At 44.3% G+C, this 23,292-nt stretch overlaps 1 protein-coding gene and 1 long non-coding RNA gene across 2 annotated transcripts in view; one reads left to right on the forward strand and one right to left on the reverse strand.

Annotated features, from left to right (window-relative positions):
• cerkl (ceramide kinase-like) overlaps window positions 1-23,292 on the reverse strand; it is a 193,987-nt gene that overhangs the window by 162,297 nt on the left and 8,398 nt on the right. Inside the window, exons 2-3 of the mRNA XM_034186121.1 lie at window positions 20,198-20,301; window positions 3,618-3,848 (exon numbers count right to left, since the gene is read on the reverse strand). Coding sequence (XP_034042012.1) covers window positions 3,618-3,848; window positions 20,198-20,301 — 335 coding nt within the window. The remainder of the gene's footprint in view (window positions 1-3,617; window positions 3,849-20,197; window positions 20,302-23,292) is intronic.
• Window positions 1,763-19,099, forward strand: LOC117524362. Its single transcript, XR_004564753.1, has 3 exons — window positions 1,763-1,774; window positions 6,564-6,570; window positions 19,001-19,099. It is a non-coding gene; the product is annotated as an uncharacterized LOC117524362 (long non-coding RNA).

Raw genomic sequence — 23,292 nt, forward strand, 5'->3', positions numbered from 1 at the left:
ACCAAACATTTTTGATTTCAACGATTTCTCGGCTAGAACAAACTCTACCTTTTCCTGGATCATTCATTAACTCTACCTTTTTCTGGATCACTCATCAATTTACCTGGATTTTACAACCACAACCATCCTGCTTCAGAACGACCCCGGGGCTGTGTATGTGCTGTCTGGTTACTCACCATCTGTTGGCTGGAGAACTGCCAAAGGACTGTCAGGAGCAGCCATCACTGCTGCCCCTCCCTCCGTCCAGGTGCAAACCTCCACTGCCGCTCGTTGGGGGGTGGAGATCCGGGCAAATTGTCCATCTGTCCGGTGCGGTTAGCAATAGCTGGCTGGGACCGCTGCCCTCCGACCTGAACAGGTAGCCGACCAACGCGGCCTCTGAGTTAGCTGGCTAGCCAGCTTGCTGCCGGCTACACTAGCTCTCCTCGTCTCCGGCCCCAGATGGCCCCAAGTGAGCCGGCACTTTCGTCTGCCACAATCTGGCTGTTGATCCTGCTCCACCATCTCTCCCTTCGCCAGCCACTGTCAACAACATCCAGCTCCAGCACTTGCCTCTTCACAGCCCCGGCCATGTCACTTTGCTACACATCGGCGCAACTCCGACAGTTTGTTCCTAAACTGCCTCCCCCCACCCAACTCCTTGCCACACTCCGTAAATTTGGCTGCTTACCTGCTTCCCCTCCAGAGAACACATCATCCCTATCCTCCGTCAACTCCACTGGCTTCCCATAAAACAGCGTACGAGGTCTGTCCATAAAGTATAGGTCCTAAGAAGTCGGTTTCAGCATTTTATCCGGATATTCCACTGTTAAAGGAGATTTTTTTTAATGAAAGACGTGCGGGCGGATTGCAGCGTCGGCTCGCAGCCGCCGCGACGCTCCGCCACAGGAAAAACACCTCCGTTGGAAGCCTTAAGGACAAGTTGGAACATGTCCAGCTGTTAAACAATTTCTCATATACTCACTCCACTGAAAGCCATCAAAAGCCGCCTGGATTTTACAAATGGTTATCAACACGGAGGTGTTTTTCCTGTGCCGCCGCACCGCGCCGGCTGCGTCCCGACGCGCGGACCCGTCTGCACGTCTTTCATTAAAAAAATCTCCTTTAACAGTGGAATATCCGGATAAAATACTGAAACCGACTTCTTCTGAAACTTCTCTGTTCTCTCACGACGTCCTGGATCAATAGAGCCTGAAATGTGGAGGTTTTCAGCTTGAAACAGGCTGACGACAGCGCCTGACAGCGCTGCGTGACGTCTCGCACCGTGGGAAGTCCTTAAAGCGACAGTATCACCTCAAAATCTCTCATCAGCCGTTAAAATTTTTACCGAAAACCAGCTTAATTTTTCGAACCGTGTCCACTTCGATGTGTCTCACAGGTTTATAAAACGTTTTGATCAAACAAAGCGCCAGTCTCTCAGCAACAACTCAGACAAAGGAATTCCGACGAGGGGCTGGACGACTCCTCCCACAAGGAGTGCTCACAGGTGAATGACGTCACCGACAGGCGTGGAAAAACTCACGCATGCGCACGAGGGTTCAAGCATGTCTGACGTAAAAACATATGAATGAAATCCATATAGTTTTTGAAAAAAATAAAAAGGACCTATACTTTATGGACAGCCCTCGTATACACTTCAAGATTCTCCTCATCACTTACAAAGCCCTAAATAACCTCGCCCCCCGTATCTCACCGATCTCCTACACTGCCACTCTCCTCCTCGCCGTTTACGCTCCTTGGATGCCAACCTCCTCACCCCCACCATCAAGACCAAGTACTGCACCCTGGGTGACAGAGCCTTCTCCATCGCCGCCCACACCCTCTGGAACTCCCTTCCCCTGGCCATCCGAGAGTCTGACTCACTGCCATCCTTCAAACACCATCTCAAGACCCCCCTTTTCCAGACCACGGATAACACCTAAGGCTTGCTTCTCCAGTTCCATAAACCACCACCATCTCCTCCCACCAGATCTGTTGTTGTTGTTGCCCTTTGTTGTCTTTCATTGTACTGTTGTTTCTCCCTACCTCTGTCCTGCCTATCCTTATACTGTGTGTTTGTACTGTCTACATGTTTTTCACCTGTAAAGCATCTTTGAGTTTCATGAAAAGCGCTATATAAAACTTATGTATTATTATTATTATTATATTCAAGAAGACTTGAGACTGTAACTGCTGGCAAATGTGCATCAACAAAGTGTTAAGCAAAGGCTGTGAATACTTATGAACATGTGATTTCTTAGTTTATTTGTAATAAATCTGCAAAAATTTCAAAAAAGAACTTTTCTCATGTTGTCATTATGGGGTGTGGTGAGTAGAATTTTGAGGGATAAAAATGAAGTGAAGAAGGCACAGCAGCGCCTACAAATCCTCAGATTTCTTAAAAAGAAAAACCTGCATGAGAAGCTGCTGGTGCTTTTCTACCGTTCCACCATCGAGAGCATGCCTGCGTACTGTGTGGTACACTGGAAACAGCAGTACCAAGAGTGATTAACAGCTCAAAAGCTCATCGCTGTCCTCGTCCATCTCTGCAGGAAATGCCAAAGCCACAAAATGCCACAGCCTGGTCATTCACTGTTTGAATGTTTGCCCTCAGGAAGACGTTACACATGTCTGAAGACTCAGAAACAGCTTCATTCCAAAAGTGATTACAGTGTTAAATGAAGCTAAACTTTCTGATTAAGCAGGTTGTCCCAATGCACAGAACTTTATCTACATTATTTTACTCTTTTTATTTACCTGCTACAGTGAGACTGTGTGAGTTGTGTTTTTGTGTTTTACGTATTTGTACAGTGCCACTGCCCTGGGACACTCCCTGTTGGTTTCATTTCATGCATAAGAAATGTAAATGAAGTTTGAAAAAAAAGAAAAAACTTCTGTTTATGTTTTGCTTCCGCAAACACGAGTCCGAGGTGTGGTTTTTGAACAAACAATGTGAGTAGTCAGATCGTCTCAGAGCATTGGGCCGTATAGTGTGAGAACATAAATCGTGTGCTCTGAACTTTTACACCCTGCGGTTTTGTCGTACAGTTTGAGCTGGAGCCGAGAACAATGACTGAAAATATCGTACAGAGTCTGCCCAGCTTAAAGTGATGAATGATAGTCTGCTTGCAATGGATTTGGACACCACTACCACCACTGAGTTCTTTGAGCTTTCCAGGAAAATTCTTTATCTGGTATCGGTCTCTGGCTGGATCAAGTCCATTTGCACACTATGGAGGTAACAGATCATCCGAGTACTGTTGCACAACTCCAACATGCATACGGAGTATCCGGACACCTCTACTATATAGTTCACAAGTATGAGTATTCAGATGAAGCCCAGCTCATTGTGTTAAGTTAGGCTTCCTGTTTCAATTGTCTCAAGTCTTACTTAAAACTAACACGAAATCCGGTTTCCCAAGTGTCTCTCAGATTTGTTCTAAAAGGTTGAACCCGTGATAACCTCAAGCAAAGTGGTGACAACAGCACTTTGAAACCCTCATTGGAACTTTGTACCTGATTGTCTGTCATATCTGTTGTTATAATAATAATAATAATAACAACAACAACAACAAGAATAGTGTTACCTTGCGAGACACCCAGGATGCCTCACAGTGTCAGACGCATGCGGCTCTCACCTGAGATCACCTCCTTCAGGGTGTTGAACCAGGTGTAGGCATGTTCAGAGGAGGCATTGTGGAGATGCAGTGTCTCTTCCTGCAGCCTCCTCCCCACCCTCACACAGTGAAACAGAGCAACACCCAATACAGCGCCCCCTGTCTGCTGGCCCACTGCTCGACGGCGCTTCACCTTCACTGCAAATACATCCTGCAGCAACAAGGTCCCTGAAGGCAGCATACAGGCTTCAGCTGCAGAGAGAAACTACAGGTTATCAGAGTGCACATGAATGCCACACGTTTAATTAAAACATGCCAGTAGTTAGTTGAGCCTTTGAAATTATGAAACCAATGAGACCAAGTCCATTGAAATGCAGGGTATTGTTTTCAATGTTGTGTGTGTATGTGTGTGCGTGTGTGTCTGTGGGGGGGGGTGGGGGTGGTGTATTGCATATATTGATCAGCAAAATATTTGTGACTCATTGATATGAATGACTTCATAATGAAGTGATGATGTCACACTGAGTCAACAAGGCCTTCTTAATCATTTTCCGGCTGCTCCCATTAGGGGGCGCCACAGCAAATCAATCGTTTCCATCTCACCCTGTCCTCTGTATCTTCCACTATCTCACCAACCACCTGCATGTCCTCCTTCAGCACATCCATAAACCTCCTCTTTGTCCTCCCTCTTCTTCTACTGCCTGGTGGTTCCATCCTCAGCATCCTTCTCCCTATATACCCTGGGACCCTCCTCTGCATATGTCCAAATCCACCTTAGCTGTCCCTCTGATATACAGTATTCATTCCTAATCCTGTCCATCCTCGTCACTCCCTCTCATTCACACACGTACTCAGTCTTGCTCCAATTGACTTTCATTCCCCTGTGCTCCAGTGTGTATCTTCACATCTCCAGACTTGACTGGATGTTTTGATTTCCTGTTTTCTGTTTCATCAGCTTTGTAAAACTTTGTAAAAACCTTGTACCTGATAGAATGGCCTAAGCAGTGGGTCACTCCTCTGAGTCTGAACTACTTGAGGTTTCTTCCTCATTATCATTTGAGGGACTTTTTCCTTACCACTGTCACCCGTGTGCTTGCTCTAGAGCAGGGGTGGCCAAGTTCAGTCCTCAAGAGCCACATTCCTGACACTCTTAGTTGTCTCCCTGCTCCAACACACCTGAATCCAATGAAAGCAGACTTTTAATGAGCCTTTCATTGGATTCAGGTGTGTTGGAGCCGGGAGACAACTAAGAGTGTCAGGAATGTGGCTCTCGAGGACCGAACTTGGCCACCCCTGCTCTAGGGGTTGGTAAGTTTAGACTTTACTTATGTGAAGGACCTCGAGGCAGCTCTGTTGTGATTTGGGGCTATACAAAATGTAATAAATTGAAAATTGACTCGGCCTGCTCGCTACTCTCACTGCAGATCACAATGTCATCTGCAAACATCATAGTCCATGAAGACTCCTGTCTGATCTCATCCGTCAATCTGTCCATCACTGCGAGCAAGAAAGGACTCAGAGCTGATCCGTGGTGTAATCCCACCTCCACCTTGAATGAGTCTGTCATTCCTACTGCACATCTCACCGCTGTCACACTGTCCTTGTACATGTCCTGCACTACCCTAACATACTTCTCTGCCACTCCAGACTTCCTCATATAATACCACAGCTCTTCTCTTGGCACCCTATTATAAGCTTTTTCTAAGTCCACAAACACAGAATGTAACTCTTTCTGGCCATCTCTGTACTTCTCCAACAGTATTCTCAGAGCAAACATTGCATCTGTAGTGCTCTTTCTCGGCATGAAACCATATTGCTGCTCACAGATCTTCACCTGTTTTCTAAGCCTAGCTTCTACTACTCTTTCCCATAACTTCATGCTGTGGCTGATCAGCTTTATGCCTCTGTAGTTACTGCAGCTCTGCACATCACCCTTGTTCTTGAAAATAGGAACCAGCACACTTCGTCTCCACTCCTCAGGCATGCTCTCACTTTCCAAGATTTTATTAAACAATCTGGTTAGAAACTCTACTGCCATCTCTCCTAGACATTGCCATGCCTCCAGTGGAATGTCATCTGGACCAACTGCCTTTCCACTCTTCATCCTCTTCATAGCAGCCCTCACTTCGTCCTTGCTAATCTATTTTACTTCCTGATTTACTCTCACCACATCATCCAGCCTTTTCTCTTGCTCATTTTCTTTATTCATCAGCTCTTCAAAATATTCCCTCCACCTTCTCAGCACACACTCCTCACTTGTCAGCACATTACCATGTGCATGTTTTACCACCCTAACCTCCTGCACATCCTTTCCAGCTCTGTCCCTTTGTCTGGCCAATCGGTACAAGTCTTTTTCTCCCTCCTTACTATTCAACTTCTTGTACAGCTCGCCATATGCCTTTTCCTTTGCTTTTGCCACTTCTCTTTTCACCTTACGCCGCATCTCCTTGTACTCCTGTCTACTTTCTTCATCTCTATGACTATCCCAAAACTTTTTCGCAAACCTCTTTCTCCTTTTCTAAGTTACTCCGAGTTACTGCAGCTCTGCATATCACCCTTGTTCTTGAAAATAGGAACCAGCACACTTCATCTCCACTCCCCAGGCATCCTCTCACTTTCCAAGATTTTATTAAACAATCTTCCTTGGAAATATTCACTGAGTTTGACTTCACAGACAATACTGTGATCTGTGTGGAATCAGTGGATTCTCTGATTGTAGCAGTTGAGAAGCTGAGTGAAGAATCATTGTCTTGGTGTGTGGCAATCCTGCATCTAGACTAAGATCTAGGCTTTCAGGGACTTCCTGGAAATTGTTGAACTTGTAGAGAGACATTCACTGATCCCAGCAGTGACCGTCATGTCTCTGAGACCTCGGCCTTTGAGATCCAGCAACACCTGGAAATTCTCTAATAGAGTCATGAGGTCAAAGTTCAGGGGCATTTGCTGATGTTGATATCTTTGTAGGAGAATGAAGGTTCAAGTCTTTAGGGTCCTGGCGCTTCCTGTCTGACTCTGTGAGCCATTAATGTCTATGCGCATCATCCATGGACTAGGTCTGTGAACAGTGCTGGGGTCAACTGTTGTGGGAGAAGCACAAACCTGATGATGATGGTTTTGATGGTGGGAGGAATCCAGCACATACACAAGAGGCGGCCAGACTGGAATTGCCACAGGACACCATGTCTAGTTGTATCAAGACCCAAAGATGGTCACTCGATTAATCAATGGTTTCAGTCATATTCTGGGAGCCAAAGTTACAAACAAATAAATTAATTTAGGAAACTACCAGAGGAATGAGCGAAATGACTCATTCATGCATGCAGAGAGCATGAAAATGCTCTGTGCATTCTGCAGACCTCACAGGATGATTAATCTAACATCAACCAATCACGGCTCAGGATGACTGAGAGATGACGACAATCAATGGATTAATGATTAATATGATTATTGACATTATGTAACTGCAAAGGACTGGTGGCCTGTCCAGGCCTCTCAGTGGCTGCTGGGATAGGCTCCAGCCGCCCCCCCCCCGACCCTTGGAGTAAGCAGATATAGAAAATGATTATGTCATATGATGAGATACAAACAAGTGGTTGTGACGCATTTACATGCTGGACAAAAACACTCAGCGTGAGCAAGGAATAGAAAGGAATATCTTTCTCCTCATGTTTTTTGATCTCAAAACCCAATGAATGGCATCAGAGGACTGATGCCGACCCTGCAAACTCTCCACACCACCATATAAATACACAACCCTAGTATATTGAAAAACTATAGGCCGACATCAAATCTATCATTTTGCTCTAAAATTCTGGAAAAAGTGGTTTCATGGCAGCTCGCGGACAATCTTACTGAGAATAATCTCTTTGAGCCGCTGCAGTCTGCTTTTAGAAAATATCATTCCACAGAGACGGCTCTCACTAAAGTGGTGAATGATCTTCTGCTTACAATGGATTCAGACACCACTACAGTTCTGGTGCTGTTAGATCTCAGTGCTGCATTTGATACAGTGGATCATCATATTCTACTTGTGCGTCCTGCATCATGTAGTATACATGGAGTAACGAGCTGCGTTTAACCTCTCACGACCACCTCCCGATCAGCAACCGTATGGTTGGATGAAAATCAAACCTGTTTGATATTTTGGTTGGCCCTCGTCAGGGTATCACGCTGATGAAGCAGCGCTACAAGCGTCCAATGAGCTGATGTGCAAATACCGGAGAGAGCATAAACACTGATCATCTCTTTGGGAGAGGAGCTTCTGTTTCTTTTCCCCCTTCAACTCATGTAAAGTCTTGTATTTTTTTTTGTTTTGTTTTTTGTTGTTGTTAAAACTTTGATGTCTCTCATCAACAGTTTTTTGTAAAAAATAAGAAATGTCAATGAAGTTTGAAAAAAAAGAAAAAACTTCTGTTTATGTTTTGCTTCCGCAAACACGGGTCTGACGTGTGGTTTCTGAACGAACAATGTGAGTAGTCAGATCGCATCAGAGCATTGGGCCGTACAGTGTGAAAACATAAATCCTGTGCTCTGAACTTTTACACCCTGCGGTTTTGTCGTACAGTTTGAGCTGGAGCCGAGAACAATGTTTGAAAATATCATACAGAGTCTGCCCAGCTTAAAGTGATGAATGATAGTCTGCTTGCAATGGATTTGGACACCACTACGGTTCTGGTGCTGTTAGATCTCAGTGCTGCATTTCCCTCGAACCAGTGCTTCTCTCACCTGCTCGCTAAATTTCACACAACAGTCTTCCTCCTTCAGCTTCCACCATCTGATCCTTTGTTGAGCTCTCACTCTCTTCTTCTTTACCTCTAAAGTCATCCTACAAACAACCATCCTATGCTGTCTAACAACACTTTCTCCTGCCACCACCTTACAGTCTCTGATTTCTTTTAGCTTGCATCTCCTATAAAAAATGTAGTCCACCTGTGTGCACCTTCCTCCACTCTTATGTTACCCTGTGCTCCTCCCTGTTTCTGAAAGTATTCACCACAGCCATTTCCATCCTTTTTGCAAAATCAACTACCATCTGTCCTTCCCCATTCCTATCCTTGATACCATATCTACCCATTACTTCCTCATCACCTCTGTTCCCTTCACCAACATGGCCATTGAAGTCTGCTCCTATGAACACTCTTTCATGCTTGGGCACACTCTCCACCACCTCATCTAACACACTCCAGAAATCTTCTTTCTCCTTCATCAGACAACCTACTTGTGGGGCATATGCACTGATGATATTCATCATCACCCCTTCAATTTCCAACTTCACACTCATCACCCTGTCAGACACTCGCTTAACCTCCAACACACTTTTAACATACTCTTCCTTTAAAATGACCCCAACACCATTTCTCTTCCTGTCCTCACCATGGTACAACAACTTGCACCCACCGCCGATGCTCCTGCTCTTACTTCCCTTCCACTTGGTCTCTTGCACACACAATATGTCTACCTTTCTCCTCTCCATCATATCAGCCAGCTCTCTCCCTTTACCAGTCATACTACCAACATTCAAAGTCCCCACTCTCATTTCCACCCTTCTAGTTTTCTTCTTCTCCCGCTGTTTGTGGAAACTTTCTCCTCCTCTTCTTCATCGTGTTCGCCCAGCAGTAGCCCAGTTTCCACCGGCACCCTGTTGGGCAACAGCACCGATGGCGGACGTCGTTAACCCGGGCCGCGACTGATCTGGTATGGAAATTCGATTCTTAGTCTGCATAGTTGGGCTGGCTTGTTTTACGCCGGATGCCCTTCCTGACGCAACCCTCCTCATTTATCCGGGCTTGGGACCGGCACTCAGAATGTACTGGCTGCTCACCCCATGTGGCTGAGTTATGTCGTTTAAACTCTGATAAGACTGAAATGATGGTTCTTGGTCCAGTGAGACATCAGCATCAATTTGCCCAGCTAACGCTTAGTCTAGACTTGTGTGTCATACATCACACTGACAAAGTGAGGAACCTTGGGGTAATTTTTGATCCTGCGTTTCACTTTGACTTCCACATTAGAGATAGTACGTTGACTGCTTTCTTCCACCTGCGAAATATAGCAAAGATTCATCCCATCCTGTCTATGGCTTCTGCTGAGACCCTGTTTCATGCATTTGTTTCTTCTAGTTTGGACTACTGCAATGTTCTATTTTTTGGTTTACTGCAGTCCAGCATTAGGGCTCTCCAATTGGTTCAAAATGCTGCTGCCAGACATTTGACAGGAAGCAGAAAGTTTGAACTTTCTGCTTGAACTTTCATTGCACCCATTTTGGCATCCCTTCACTGGCTTCCTGTCCCTGTGAAATCAGATTTTAAGATTCTGTTACAAGCTTCCTACCATTTTAAATTAATTTTATTAGCAAACAGAGTGGGCCGTGGCCTCAACTTTATCTAATGTCTGGAGCTTTTAGTGAAGCTTAGGGCTAGTGGCAAGCGATCACCTTAGTATTTCTTGCTGCTTAATGCTGACAAATTATGCTGTATTTGTTGTCTTTCTGCCACCTGATTCTGTTTTTCTCTCTCTTTGAGGTGCGGCTCCATCTAGAAGTGGGAATAGGCATCTTTTTCTGCAAGCCTCCCATCCTGGACACCAGCATGGACTCCCAAAAGTTTTCTGTATATTTGTATTGTCAGTTGTGTCGGTAGCATGGCCCAAGCAGGGCGTCACCCCTCTGAGTCTGGTTTGCTTGAGGCTTCTTCCTCAAATCATCAGAGGGAGTTATTCTTTACCACTGTCGCCTGTGTGCTTGCTCTTGGGGTTGGTAAGGTTAGACCTTACTTGTGTGAAATGCCTTGAGGGAACTTTGTTGTGATTTAATTAATTTGAAAATTGAATACAAAAGTGTCGGTCCCAACCCCGGATAAATGAGTGGGGCTGTGTCAGGAAGGGCATCCCTCATAAAACAAGCCAATCCAACCATGCAAAGTACATATTATCCCGGATCAGTCGAGATCCAGGTTAACGACGACTGGTGCCATTGCCCAACAGGGTGCCGGAGGAAATTGGGCTACTGCTGGGCAAAGAAGAAGGAGTAGAATGTGTCCACAGAGAGCGGGAGAAGAGGAAAAGTAGAAGGGTGGAAGTGAGAGTGTGGACTTTGAATGTTGGCAGTATGACTGGTAAAGGGGGAGAGCTGGCTGAAATGATGGAGAGAAGAAAGATAGACATATTTTGTGTGCAAGATACAAAGTGGTGTGAAGTTGGAAACTGAAGGGGTGACTATGAATATCATCAGTGCATATGCCCCACAGGTAGGTTGCGAGATGAAGGAGAAAGAAGATTTCTGGAGTGACTTAGATGAGGTGGTGGAGAGTGAACCCAAGCATGAAAGAGTGGTGATAAGAGCAGACTTCAATGGGCATGTTGGTGAAGGGAACAGAGGTGATGAGGAAGTAATGGGTAGATATGGTATCAAGGATAGGAATGGGCAAGGACAGATGGCTGTTGATTTTGCAAAGGATGGAAATGGCTGGAGATTTACTGCAGATGTGGTGAAGGAGACAACTAGGAAGGTACTGGGTGTGACATCTGGAAAGCGGAAGGAAGACAAGGAGACTTGGTGGTGGAATTACACCTTATTTTTAGTCTTTCTGCCTCCTGATTCAGTTTTTTCTGTCTGTCCGAGGTATGGCTCCATCCATAAGTGGGAGTGTGTATCTTCTTCTGTAAAGGTTATGAAATAGATGGGATCTGTGGACCAACACCCCCCCCCACCTCCTCAGCCAGCCTCCCATCCTGGACAAGAGCATGGACTCCCTAAATTTTCTGTAAATTTGTGTTGTCAAGTGTGTCGGTAGTATGGCCCAAGCAGAGGGTCACCTCTTTGACTCTGGTCTGCTTGACGTTTCTTCCTCAGTATCATCAGAGGGAGTTTTTCCTTACCACTGTCTCCTGTGTGTTTGCTCTAGGGCCTAGAGCAAGCACACAGGAGACGGTGTAACCTTCCTTGTGTGAAGGGCCTTGAGGCAACTTTGTTGTGATTTGGAGCTATATAAATGAAATAAACTGAATTGAAATTAAATTGTGGAACGAAGAGGGCCAGGAAAGCATAAAGAGAAAGATGTTGGCAAAAAGAATTGGGACAGTCAGAGAGATAAAGAAAGCAGACAGGAGTACAAGGAGATGCGGCATAAGGTGAAAAAAGAAATATTAAAAGCTAAGTAAAAGGTATTTATTGAGCTGTACAAGAAGTTGAATAGTAAAGAAGGAGAAAAGGAGTTGTACCAATTGGCCAGACAAAGGGACAGAGCTGGAAAGGATGTGCAGCAGGTTAGGGTGGTAAAAGATGCAGATGGTAATGTGCTGACAAGTGAGGTGAGTGTGTTGAGAAGGTGGAGGGAATGTTTTGAGGAGCTGATGAATGAAGAAAATGAGAGAGAAAAAAGGCTGGATGATGTGGTGAGAGTAAATCAGGAAGTACAAGAGATTACTAAGGGTGACGTGAGGGCAGCTATGAAGAGGATGATGAGTGGAAAGGCAGTTGGTCCAGATGACATTCCAGTGGAGGCATAGAAATGTCTAGAAGAGATGGTAGTAGAGTTTCTAACAAACCGTCTAAAAAATAGTTTCTATCCAAAGGCAATCATGGCACTTAATTCTTCAAGGTGAAATAGTATGTTCAGTAGGCAATATATCTGGTGGGAGTCTTTTTCACCCAGTGCAACCTGTGACCGTACCATTCCTGTCCATAAACAGTGCAATATATGTTTTATTCTTTTAGATGTTTTATTCCTGTTCATAGCCAGTGTAATATGTTTCATTATTTTATATGTTCTTAAACTATTTATTGCTCTTAACTCACGAGCCAAAGCACTTTCAATTTCGCTGTGACTTTGTAAAAAGTAACAATGACAATAAAGACTATCTATCTATCAAGATTGTTTAATAAAATCTTGGAAAGTGAGAGGATAATGAGGAGTGGAGATAAAGTGTGCTGGTTCTTATTTTTAAGAACAAGGGTGACGTGCAGACCTGCAGTAACTACTGAGGCATAAAGTTTATCAGCCACAGCATGAAGTTATGGGAAAGAGTAGTAGAAGCTAGGCTTAGAAAACAGGTGAAGATCTGGGAGCAGCAATATGGTTTCATGCCGAGAAAGAGCACTACAGATGCAATGTTTTCTCTGAGAATACTGATGGAGAAGTATAAAGAAGGCCAGAAGGAGTTACATTGTGTGTTTGTGGACTTAGAAAAAGCTTATAATAGGGTGCCTCAAGAAGAGCTGTGGTATTGTATGAGGAAGTCTGGAGTGGCAGAGAAGTAGGTGTGTGTTGTACAGGACATGTACAAGGAAAGTGTGACAGTGGTGAGATGCGCAGTAAGAATGACAGACTCATTCAAGGTGGAGGTGGGATTACACCAAGGATCAAATGCTTCTACAGTCTTGCTTCTAGAAGCAAGACTGAGTCCATGGGTGTGAATGAGAGGGAGCCCAGTGGAATTAGTGTGGTTACAAGGAGTAGAAGTGGTGAAAGTAGATGAGTTTAAATATGTCGGGGCAACTGTCCAAAGTAATGGAGAATGTGGTAGAGAGGTGAAGAAGAGAGTGCAGGCAGGGTGGAGTGGATGGAGAAAGGTGGCAGGAGTGATTTGTGACCGCAAAATATCAGCAAGAGTGAAGGGGAAAGTTTACAAGACAGTAAGACAAAAAGACAGGAATCACATTTATCAGTTGTATAGTTTCATAGTGGAACAGAAAAGGACTTCCTTCAAAAGATGTGAAATTTTAGCTACAGCTTGCCAGAAGGCACATGGGAGACTCAAACTCTCCTCTGTTTCATTCATTCATTTTCTATACCTGCTTACTCCAATCAAGGGTCACGGGGAGGCTGGAGTCTATCTAAGCAGTCACAGGGCGTGAGATGGAGTTCACCCTGCAAAGGATGGCAGTCTGTCACAGGGATACATACAGACAAACAAACCCTCCTCTGTTCATTCATGAAGCTGTGGAACTTCTGCTGGATCAGACAAATGCTGAGCAATGAACAGTTTCTCCAATCACACCCACAAAACCCTATAACTGTCTGGGTGTCTTGGTGGTGTCCATCACTCGTGTTCCTCTTGTACTGTCATTCAGTTCTTAAGAACTGCCTACTCCAGGCAGATTTACTGTGCAGTATCATACTGTTTTATATTTGCTAACGACTGCTGGAAATGAAGTCCAAGTTGTCAGGGTTTGGATTTTTGCTTGTCGTTTGGTCTGTTTTACTTTGTTTAGTTTTGTTTGGTTAGTTTTCTCTGCATGTTAGTTCTCTTGCTGGTCTTTTTCCTGCTTTGCTTTTCTCTGTCCATATCTCTCTTGTCTTCTTCTTGGTGCTTGGTGGTGGGCATTTCACTCTGTCTGGCCACACCCTCGTTCTGGTACTTTCCATGCATGCCTGTTCCTAATCTGAAGCTCATCACCTGGGTGTATTTAAGGTTCACGGGTTTCACTAGTCCCTCACCAGATCGATGCATGCTTTCTTTCCAGCTCTGTTTGTGTGTTTTCCTAGGCCTGCTTGCCTTGCCATTTTTTTGATCACCAGCCTGTTTACCTGACTCTGTCTCTGCCTGATGTTTTTGTACTGCTGCTTGCTTTGGACTGCCTTCACGTGTACGACCTCTGTTTGATACTTGGCTAAACCTTTTTGAACCACAGAGCTGTTTGTCTGAGTCTTGCATTTGTGTCCAACCATTCCTGACCATCGAGTCTGATGCAAGACTTATCCACTGATCAACTCTTACTCGTGGTCATGAACTGGGGAAACCGCTGGAGGCCAACTGGTGTATGCTTGGGGGTCTCTGGCCATTACCCCTGAATGCCCTCTAGCATCCCACAAGAAAGTGACTCATGTTGTGGGCGTGGCCACGGGATGGAGTCTTGTGCAGTGGTGCAGCTGTGGTCCTGTGGACCAAGGAGTGGGTCTGGAGCACAGCCTCAAACTTAGAGGGGCATGGTCGTTCCTCAGAAACTGGCTCCCAGGTTCATTGGTCCCTTCCCCGTGTCCAAAGTCATTAAGCCTGTCTCTGTCTGTCTTCGTTTACCTGGATCCATGCGTATACACCCTACTTTCCATGTCAGTCATGTCAAACCTGTTGTGGGGGGGGTGCGCCGCCGGTCTTTTCTGTGCGTCAGCTCCTGGCTTCCTGTCGGAGGTGCTGCGGTTTCCAGTATTTGGTTGGCCGGGGGGGGGCTACAGGCCCAAGGAGTGGTCATAGATTCCCTCCCGCTTCATCCTGGACCTCTCTCTCATCCGGGACTTTCATGGTTCTTATCCTGCTGCGTGTGCTTGGGCCATCTGGGGAAGGCCCTTCGGCGGGGAGGGGGGGTTACTGTCAGGATATGAGTTTTTGCCTTGTTTTGTTTTCACGCTTTGGTTTGTTTTGTCATGGTTCTGTCATTTTCTCTGTATGGTTATTTTCTAGCTAGGGTTTTTTCTGCTTGGGCTTGAGCAAGGGCCTCAAACTTAGAGGGGCACAGTAGTGCATGAGGTGTTCCTGTGGGGTGGGCTGCTCATGGGTTTGCTGCATCAAATTCTATTTAATCCATGAGATGGTGGATGCAGCCTTTGAGCTGTGACTAACAGCCACCATCTTGCTTAGAGTTATTCCGTGTCGTTAGATTAAATAGAAATCTATGATACCCTGACTTAAACTTGGGATCTGAAAATGCTGTTTTGTGCAGTGTTCAGGTGCTGCGACAAGTTGACAAAAGAGTATCAGCTGGTTAAATAAAGGTTAAGTAAATAAAAAATAAATTGGAGAGTGAGCTTTCATAAGTGTGTATTATATGTAATATACGAGGTCTGTTAGAAAAGTAACGGACCTTTTTATTTTTTTCAAAAACTATATGGATTTGATTCATATGTTTTTACGTCAGCCAAGCTTGAACCTTCGTGCGCATGCGTGAGTTTTTCCACGCCTGTCGGTTGCATCATTCGCCTGTGGGCAGGCTTTGAGTGAGCACTGCTCCACCCCTCTCGTCGTTGTTTCATTGCGAGGAAATGGTGGAATGATTTGGGCTTTTTTTCCATCAGAATTTTTTCAGAAACTGTTAGAGACAGGCAGCTGGAAACCATTCGAAAAATTTATCTGGCTTTCGGTGAAAATTTTACGGGCTTCACAGAGAATAAGGAGTGTTACTACAGCTTTAAGGACGGCCCACAATGGCGCATGGCGCGCCGCGCTCCGAGCCGCCATCGAGAGGCAGAAACCACCACATCATTTCTAAACGGATGGCTGTGTGGAGCTGGGACTGTCGTGTGCAATTTCTCTGGTTATCACAAGAGCTGGACATCAGCCATTTTCCGGCAGATTTCACTTTTAACAAGAGATTTTGTCATGGAAAGCCGCGCAGAGGCTTCGTGCGTCACGACCGATTCGCTGATGAAGCGAGACAAAGGAACACCTCCGTTTCGGAGTGCCAGAGGACAAGTTGGGACATGCCCAGCTCTCCACAATTTCTCTTATACTCACTCGACTGGTAAGCACTGAAAGCCGAGATAGATAGATAGGTAGGTAGGTAGGTAGGTAGGTAACAGCTTCTGAAAAAATTCTGATGGAAAAAAAGCCCAAATCATTCCGCCATTTCCTCGCAATGAAACGACGAGAGGGGTGGACCAGTGCTCACTCAAAGCCTGCCCACAGGTGAATGACGCAACCAACAGGCGTGGAAAAACTCACGCATGCACACGAAGGTTCAAGCTTGGCTGACGTAAAAACATGAATCAAATCCATATAGTTTTTGAAAAAAAATAAGAAGGTACGATACTTTTCTCACAGACCTCGTAAATGATGTGGAGAAATGACTAAAATTGCTGAATAAAGGTTAGAAAATGATTTATTTTTTTAGTGCCTATGTGTATTCTGTAAAGTAGTGACTTTGTCATGATTTGGACTTTGTGTATCATGCTTGTTCTGTTTTTGCCCTGTTTAATTTAGTTTGATTTGTTTTGTTTTTTTCTGTGTGTTACTTCTCTTGCTGTGTTTTTCCTACTTGGGCTTTGTCTTTCGCTATCTCTCTCTCTTGTCTGTCTCTCTTTGTGCTTGGTGGTGAGCGGTGCACACTGTTGGGTCACACTCTTTTCTGGAGCTTTCCACACACCTGCTTCTAATATGTAGCTCATCACCAGGGTGTATATAAGCTTCACTGGTTGCACTAGTTCACTGCCAGATCATTGCGCCTTCGCTATTCTTGTTTTTCTAGTCCTGCTTGCCACATTGTATTTTTGACCACCTGCCTGTTTTTTGACCACTCCTTATTGCCCAATGTACCTGAATTGTTTGCTGATCTTGGACTGCTTTTTTGTGTACCGGACCCTGCTTTACCAACCAGTAAATGATCTTAAAATTCAGAGTTGTGAGTTGGAGTCCTGCATTTGTGTCCAGACGTCTCTGTCCACTCTTTTGCCTTTTTTTTTAGTTTTGCCTTGTTTTGTTTTCACACTTTGGTTTGTTTTGTCATGGTTCTGTTGTTTTCTCTGTATGGTTATTTTTGTGCTAGGGTTTTTTTTTTTTTTTTTGCTTGGGTTTATCTGTCCCTGTCTCTCTTGTCTGTCTCTCCTGATTCTTGGTGGTGGGTTTCTTCTCTCTCTGGCCACACCCGCATTCTGGAGCATTCCATGCACACCTGCTTTCAATCTGCACCTCATCACCTGGGTGTTTATAAGCTCTTCATTCTGCTCTGCTCATTCGCCAGACTGGTGTGCCTGGTGCCTCTTTCCAGCTCAGTTCCTTGTGTTTACTTGCCTTGCTCTGTTTGCCTCATCGTGTTTTTGACTACCTGCCTGTGTATCTCGACCACGCCTATCAATCACGCTGGCCAATTTCTATGTCTGGTTGTCAGACACTAACCAAGATGGCGGTGCTCTGGCAACAGCCAGCAAATGAGTGGATCACCCCGGACCTCCATCTAGTGAGTAAATAGAAATCGATGGTTTGCTGCATGGGCACGTCTCAGTTTGAAGTGACGTGGCACTGATGCAACTCCTCACGTTCAGTCATGTTATTGATCTATTGTCCTGTTTCACACTCTGCACAAAGACTCTGTTTGCTCACATACACATGCACACGTACGTTGAAATAATAATCACAGTGACTTGTGTAAAATCACTTCCATCATCCTGAGCCCCGCCTCCGATAAGCATGGCTTGTGTCTTTGTTTGTTTCGCCCTCTCTCCTTGCTGCAAACACTCTTTTTGTTGGTATGGTTGTATACTGTAGTTCTTGGGAAAAGGGCAGGAAGTGTGACGCAGCTGTGACCCATGCTGAAGTGATTTACAGTCATTACAAAGAAAAGGAAATTCCAAAAACAGAAAATGTCCAAATATTTATGGCCCTGACTGTTTGCATGCATGGTATATAAAATGTGTTAAAAATAGATTCAAAACATATTTAAAATATGTATTTTATATATTTTATCATATTACATAGAAATATTACAAAGAATAGAGAACACACACACACACAGCATGCTGACATGCAGACTTTCTTAATCTGCTTACACTAATAAACCCCCACAGACTGAACCAACTGCCAACACACACAAACTTTGCTTACAGGCAGCGTGGTGTCTTGATGGTTCCCACTACTGAAGGTTCTCCTCCCGCCTAGTCTTTTCTGTGTGTGTGTGTGGGGGGGGGGTCTTCCTCCCGCTTCCAAAGACTTGCTGTTGCTTGCAGCTTCACTCAGCGTCGACTGTCCTGCAGGTGATGCTCCAGTGGTCGTAAGAGGTTTTAGGTTGACCACTGGCACATGAACAGGCTTGGTTATGTTGACTACACTGGTCTCCACAGAGTTAGTATCCATGGTGAAAATGGCTCAGTAATCCTTGGCTTTGAAAAACACTTCCTACATCCTGGTCCCAGCATCCAAAGCTGCAGTACTGGACATAATACTGGTGTTCTGGTAGTGTAAGCAAGGACAGTGATCAGGTTCCTGTCTGAGACTCTTTCACAAATGCATGGTCAGTACATGTTTCCAATGTTTAAGGTTTGAATGGACACTTAAAGATTGAGCAGAAGTTCTGAAGACTGAAATCTGCTAACGTGTCCCAGAGTTAATCTGGTTTGACTGTTTCCAATGAATCTACATGCATCCTGGGTGAGGGACTTGGAAACATGGTCATGGCAAATGATCCAAATGGAATGTGGGAGTTAGTCCACAAAAAGATCCTGAAGACACCCAACAGCTGCACTGGTAAGGTTAGATCTTACCAGTGTGAGATGTCTTTGTTGTGATTTGTGATTGTGTTTGTTGTGATTTGGTGTTCCATAAATAAATTTAATTCAACTGAACTAAAATTGAGTTGCTGATGTCCATAGAAGACATTCTGTCTCAGAGGGCACTCTGGATAACATCCAGAGGAAGTGCAGTGCACAACTTGGTGGTAATTCACAGAATCCAAGCTGCTTGAAGTCCAGTGATGATTTGAGCCATCTACCAGGAGATTTTAGAGCACTTCATGCTTCCATCTGCTAACAAGCTTTATGGAGATGATGACTTCCTTTTCCAGCAGTACTTGCTACCTGCCCACAGTGCCAAAAGTACTAGTACCTAGTTTGCTGGTGCTACTGGATTTGATTGGCGCCATGGACAATCCCTCATAGATTCTCTATGGAGTATTGTCAAGAGAAAGATGAGACACCAGACCAACAATTCAGACAAGCTGAAGGCCTCTATCAAAGCAACCTGGACTTCCCGAACTCCTCACCAAGTCCACAGACTGACCACCTCCACACCGCACTGACACAGGAACTCGTTCAAAAGGAACCACAATCAAATACTGAGCGCACAAATGAACATAATTTACAGAACTTTGACATTTCTGTGTTATAGATCCCAATTTTTACAATCTCTTCTAAAATATTTTAATATTTTGAGATACGCATTTTCTATTTTACAGAGGTGTTGGCCAAAAAATGTAAAAATTACAAAGTGCTTGAAATATTTTGTTTTTATGTAAATAGCCAAGATCATATCAAATTTTCACTCTGAAATACCTGACAAAAAATACTGAGGTTTTCCAAGATACTCTAATTTTTCAAGATGTAGTTGTCTTTGAGAGATAGGTACCATCAAGAGTGATTGGAAGAAAGAACTTGTTGTTTCTCTATAGAAGTTAAGGAGGGACTGGATGGTGTGCAGCAAGGACAGGGGTGTTACACTGTCCTTTGTGTTGGGTTGGGGTCATTCTCAGCAGGGTTCAGTGCCAGCTGCTTGCTGCTCACTGACCACAGCAGCCTGGTCTCACGTCCCGTGCTGAACTTGGTTGTTTTTTCCAAGGCAGTTTTTTTTGGGAAATGCTCTGCATCACTGGGATCCCTAGCAGCTGAGGGCGAGATCCGGGGATATGGGCAAATGTAGAAGGGGGAACCTCGATGAGCACACTCTGAAATTTTAATGCTGTATATTCTACATATTCTATCACATACATTGAGGAGATATGTGGGATGTGTGAGGCTGGTTGGGGGGGGGAATCCATCATCAGACAAGATGTAGAGCACAAAGGCACTAATGCAGGCCATTGTGGATCTTCTTTTCCAGAGGATCACATGATCTGTGGACTTGAGAAGCTGAACATTTTAATCCTTTACTGGTCACCATGACTACTTACTGCCATGGTAACTAACCAGTGGGGGTCTCTGGGGTAATGGGGGTCCAGGTCAGTGTGGTTCTCGTCAGTAGGACATCGTGACTCTTCTTCTGCAGTTTGAAGATTCCACGCAGCATGACCCTGTTGATAAACGCAGTTTAATTTAACCAATCAGATGTCAGGAAGAGAACATATGACTTGATTTAACCCTTCAGCTTTCAACATATACAACATTGTATAACATCATAGTCACCCATCAGTAAATAAATCCATATTTCAAATATCTGGTGAATTCATATCAAACTTCCACATGAATTTAAGGTCAGGTTGACAATGCTGCACATGGTCAGGTCTTTCACCTGGAAACTGTCTAGGTCTCAATCAACCACCACCTTGGCAGACCATTGGTCCATCACAACCCCCCACAAAACTTGGCAGTTTTGTGACTTGGCCAGTTAGATGACACATGGAAGTGCTGGGTTCCTCAGGACTAAGACTCCAGTGTGCTGGCCAGGTTCCGCAGGACTAAGACTCCTGTGTGCTGGTCTAGTTCCTCAGGACTAAGACGCCTGTGTGCTGGCCGGGTTCTGCTGAACTAAGACTCCTGTGTGCTGGCCAGGTTTCTCAAGACAGACTCATGTGTGCTGGCCAGGTTTGTCAGGACTAAGACTCCTGTGTGCTGGCCATGTTTCTCAAGACTAACCCCAATCTCAATTCTCTTTTGTACCCCTTCCCCTTCCCCTTGGCCCTACCCCTACTCCTTTAAAACAAGGGGTAAGGCAAAGGGGTATGCCTCTAGCCCTATGAATTGAGACACCACTCTGCCTTAGAAGAAAAAAAAAACTGCCCATGTCAAACTGCCGTCTTCACTGTTAACATGGCAACCGAAATGCAACTTGTTGCAGTAGCCTGTTTGCTCTTTTTATTTTCTCGCCTTTCTGCGTAAATGCAAAGAAATAGAAGAAGTCGCAGATTTCTTCGGTGCATCGCAATCATGTCATGTTAATTCATTTAATTAATTTGTAATTTATAATAATAATAATAGTATGAATAATAGTATTAATAATTAATTAGTAATCGATTAATGTTAATAATACAAATAATAATTAATCAGTAATAGTAATTAATATTGTTTTATTAATCATTAATTGATTAGAAATTAATTAATTAGTAATTAAAATAATTTACAATAATAATCATTTATTAATTTATATAGCGCCAAATCATGACTAATCGCCTCAAGGCACTTCACAAACATAATTTAAAAGCAGAATAAAATGAAATAAGATTAAAACACAATAAAAATTTTAAAACATAAATAAGTAAAAGAAGTAAAATAATAAAAAGAATAAAAAAAGACACAAAATCATATAAAATACAACCCCTGGCAAAAATCATGGAATCACCGGCCTCGGAGGATGTTCATTCAGTTGTTTAATTTTGTAGAAAAAAAGCAGATCACAGACATGACACAAAACTAAAGTAATTTCAAATGGCAACTTTCTGGCTTTAAGAAACACTATAAGAAATCAGGAAAAAAAATTGTGGCAGTCAGTAACAGTTACTTTTTTAGACCAAACAGAGGGAAAAAAATATGGAATCACTCAATTCTGAGGAAAAAATGATGGAATCATGAAAAACAAAAGAACTCTCCAACACATCACTAGTATTTTGTTGCACCACCTCTGGCTTTTATAACAGCTTGCAGTCTCTGAGGCATGGACTTAATGAGTGACAAACAGTACTCTTCATCAATCTGGCTCCAACTTTCTCTGATTGCTGTTGCCAGTGTTGTGTGTGGGCCGCCAGAAGAGGAGGTACTGCTGGCCCACCACCAGTGGGCGCCCTGCCTGAAGTGCGGGCTTCAGGCACGAGAGGGCGCTGCCGCCACGGACACAGCCGGGGGTGACAGCTGTCACTCATTATCTCTTGACAGCTGTCACCCATCTACTCAACATCATCTCACTCCATAAAGACCAGACGTCATCTCCACCTCGTTGCCGAGATATCGTACTTCATTGGAGGTAATATCCTCAGCCATTTGTGTTACTTATAAGCTGTATATTGTGAGTGTTTGCAGGAGTACCGGTCCCTCTTCCTGTGGAGGCTGAGTGAGTGCAGGACGGCACTCTTTTCCTCTGAGGGATCACTGTCAATTCATCAGCGTATTGAGTGAGAGGTGGAGGTGGCATTCCCACCGTTATTGTTACTGGGTGTGCACACACCTACACTTGACTGTCTTTGTTCTCGCCAGCAGTACCAGATCCGACAGTCGGGGACGGTGATCACCTGGGAATTCGGGACTTGGCGGCTCCAGTATTCACCAGGTTCGGTGGCAGCGGAAATCATGTGGTTCCGGCTCTTCTCAGGACAGACGTCTTCTATCCTCGAGCCTGCCCACACGTCACCTTTGTGATTTGACTGTAATTATATTCTGAGATTGTCTGTATTTCGTTGTGCACATTTCACAACATTAAATTGTTACTTTTTGGCTCATCTATTGACCGTTCATTTGCGCCCCCTGTTGTGGGTCCGTGTCACTACACTTTCACAACAGCCAGATCAGCTTTGCAGGTTGGAGCCTTGTCATGGACCATTTTCTTCAACTTCCACCAAAGATTTTCAATTGGATTAAGATCCGGACTATTTGCAGGCCATGACATTGACCCTATGTGTCTTTTTGCAAGGAATGTTTTCACAGTTTTTGCTCTATGGCAAGATGCATTATCATCTTGAAAAATGATTTCATCATCCCCAAACATCCTTTCAATTGATGGGATAAGAAAAGTGTCCAAAATATCAATGTAAAGTTGTGCATTTATTGATGATGTAATGACAGCCATCTCCCCAGTGCCTTTACCTGACATGCAGCCCCATATCATCAATGACTGTGGAAATTTACATGTTCTCTTCAGGCAGTCATCTTTATAAATCTCATTGGAACGGCACCAAACAAAAGTTCCAGCATCATCACCTTGCCCAATGCAGATTCGAGATTCATCACTGAATATGACTTTCATCCGGTCATCCACAGTCCACGATTGCTTTTCCTTAGCCCATTGTAACCTTGTTTTTTTCTGTTTAGGTGTTAATGATGGCTTTCGTTTAGCTTTTCTGTATGTAAATCCCATT

The sequence above is a fragment of the Thalassophryne amazonica genome, chromosome 14 (assembly GCF_902500255.1).
Source record: "Thalassophryne amazonica chromosome 14, fThaAma1.1, whole genome shotgun sequence".
NCBI lineage: Eukaryota > Metazoa > Chordata > Actinopteri > Batrachoidiformes > Batrachoididae > Thalassophryne > Thalassophryne amazonica.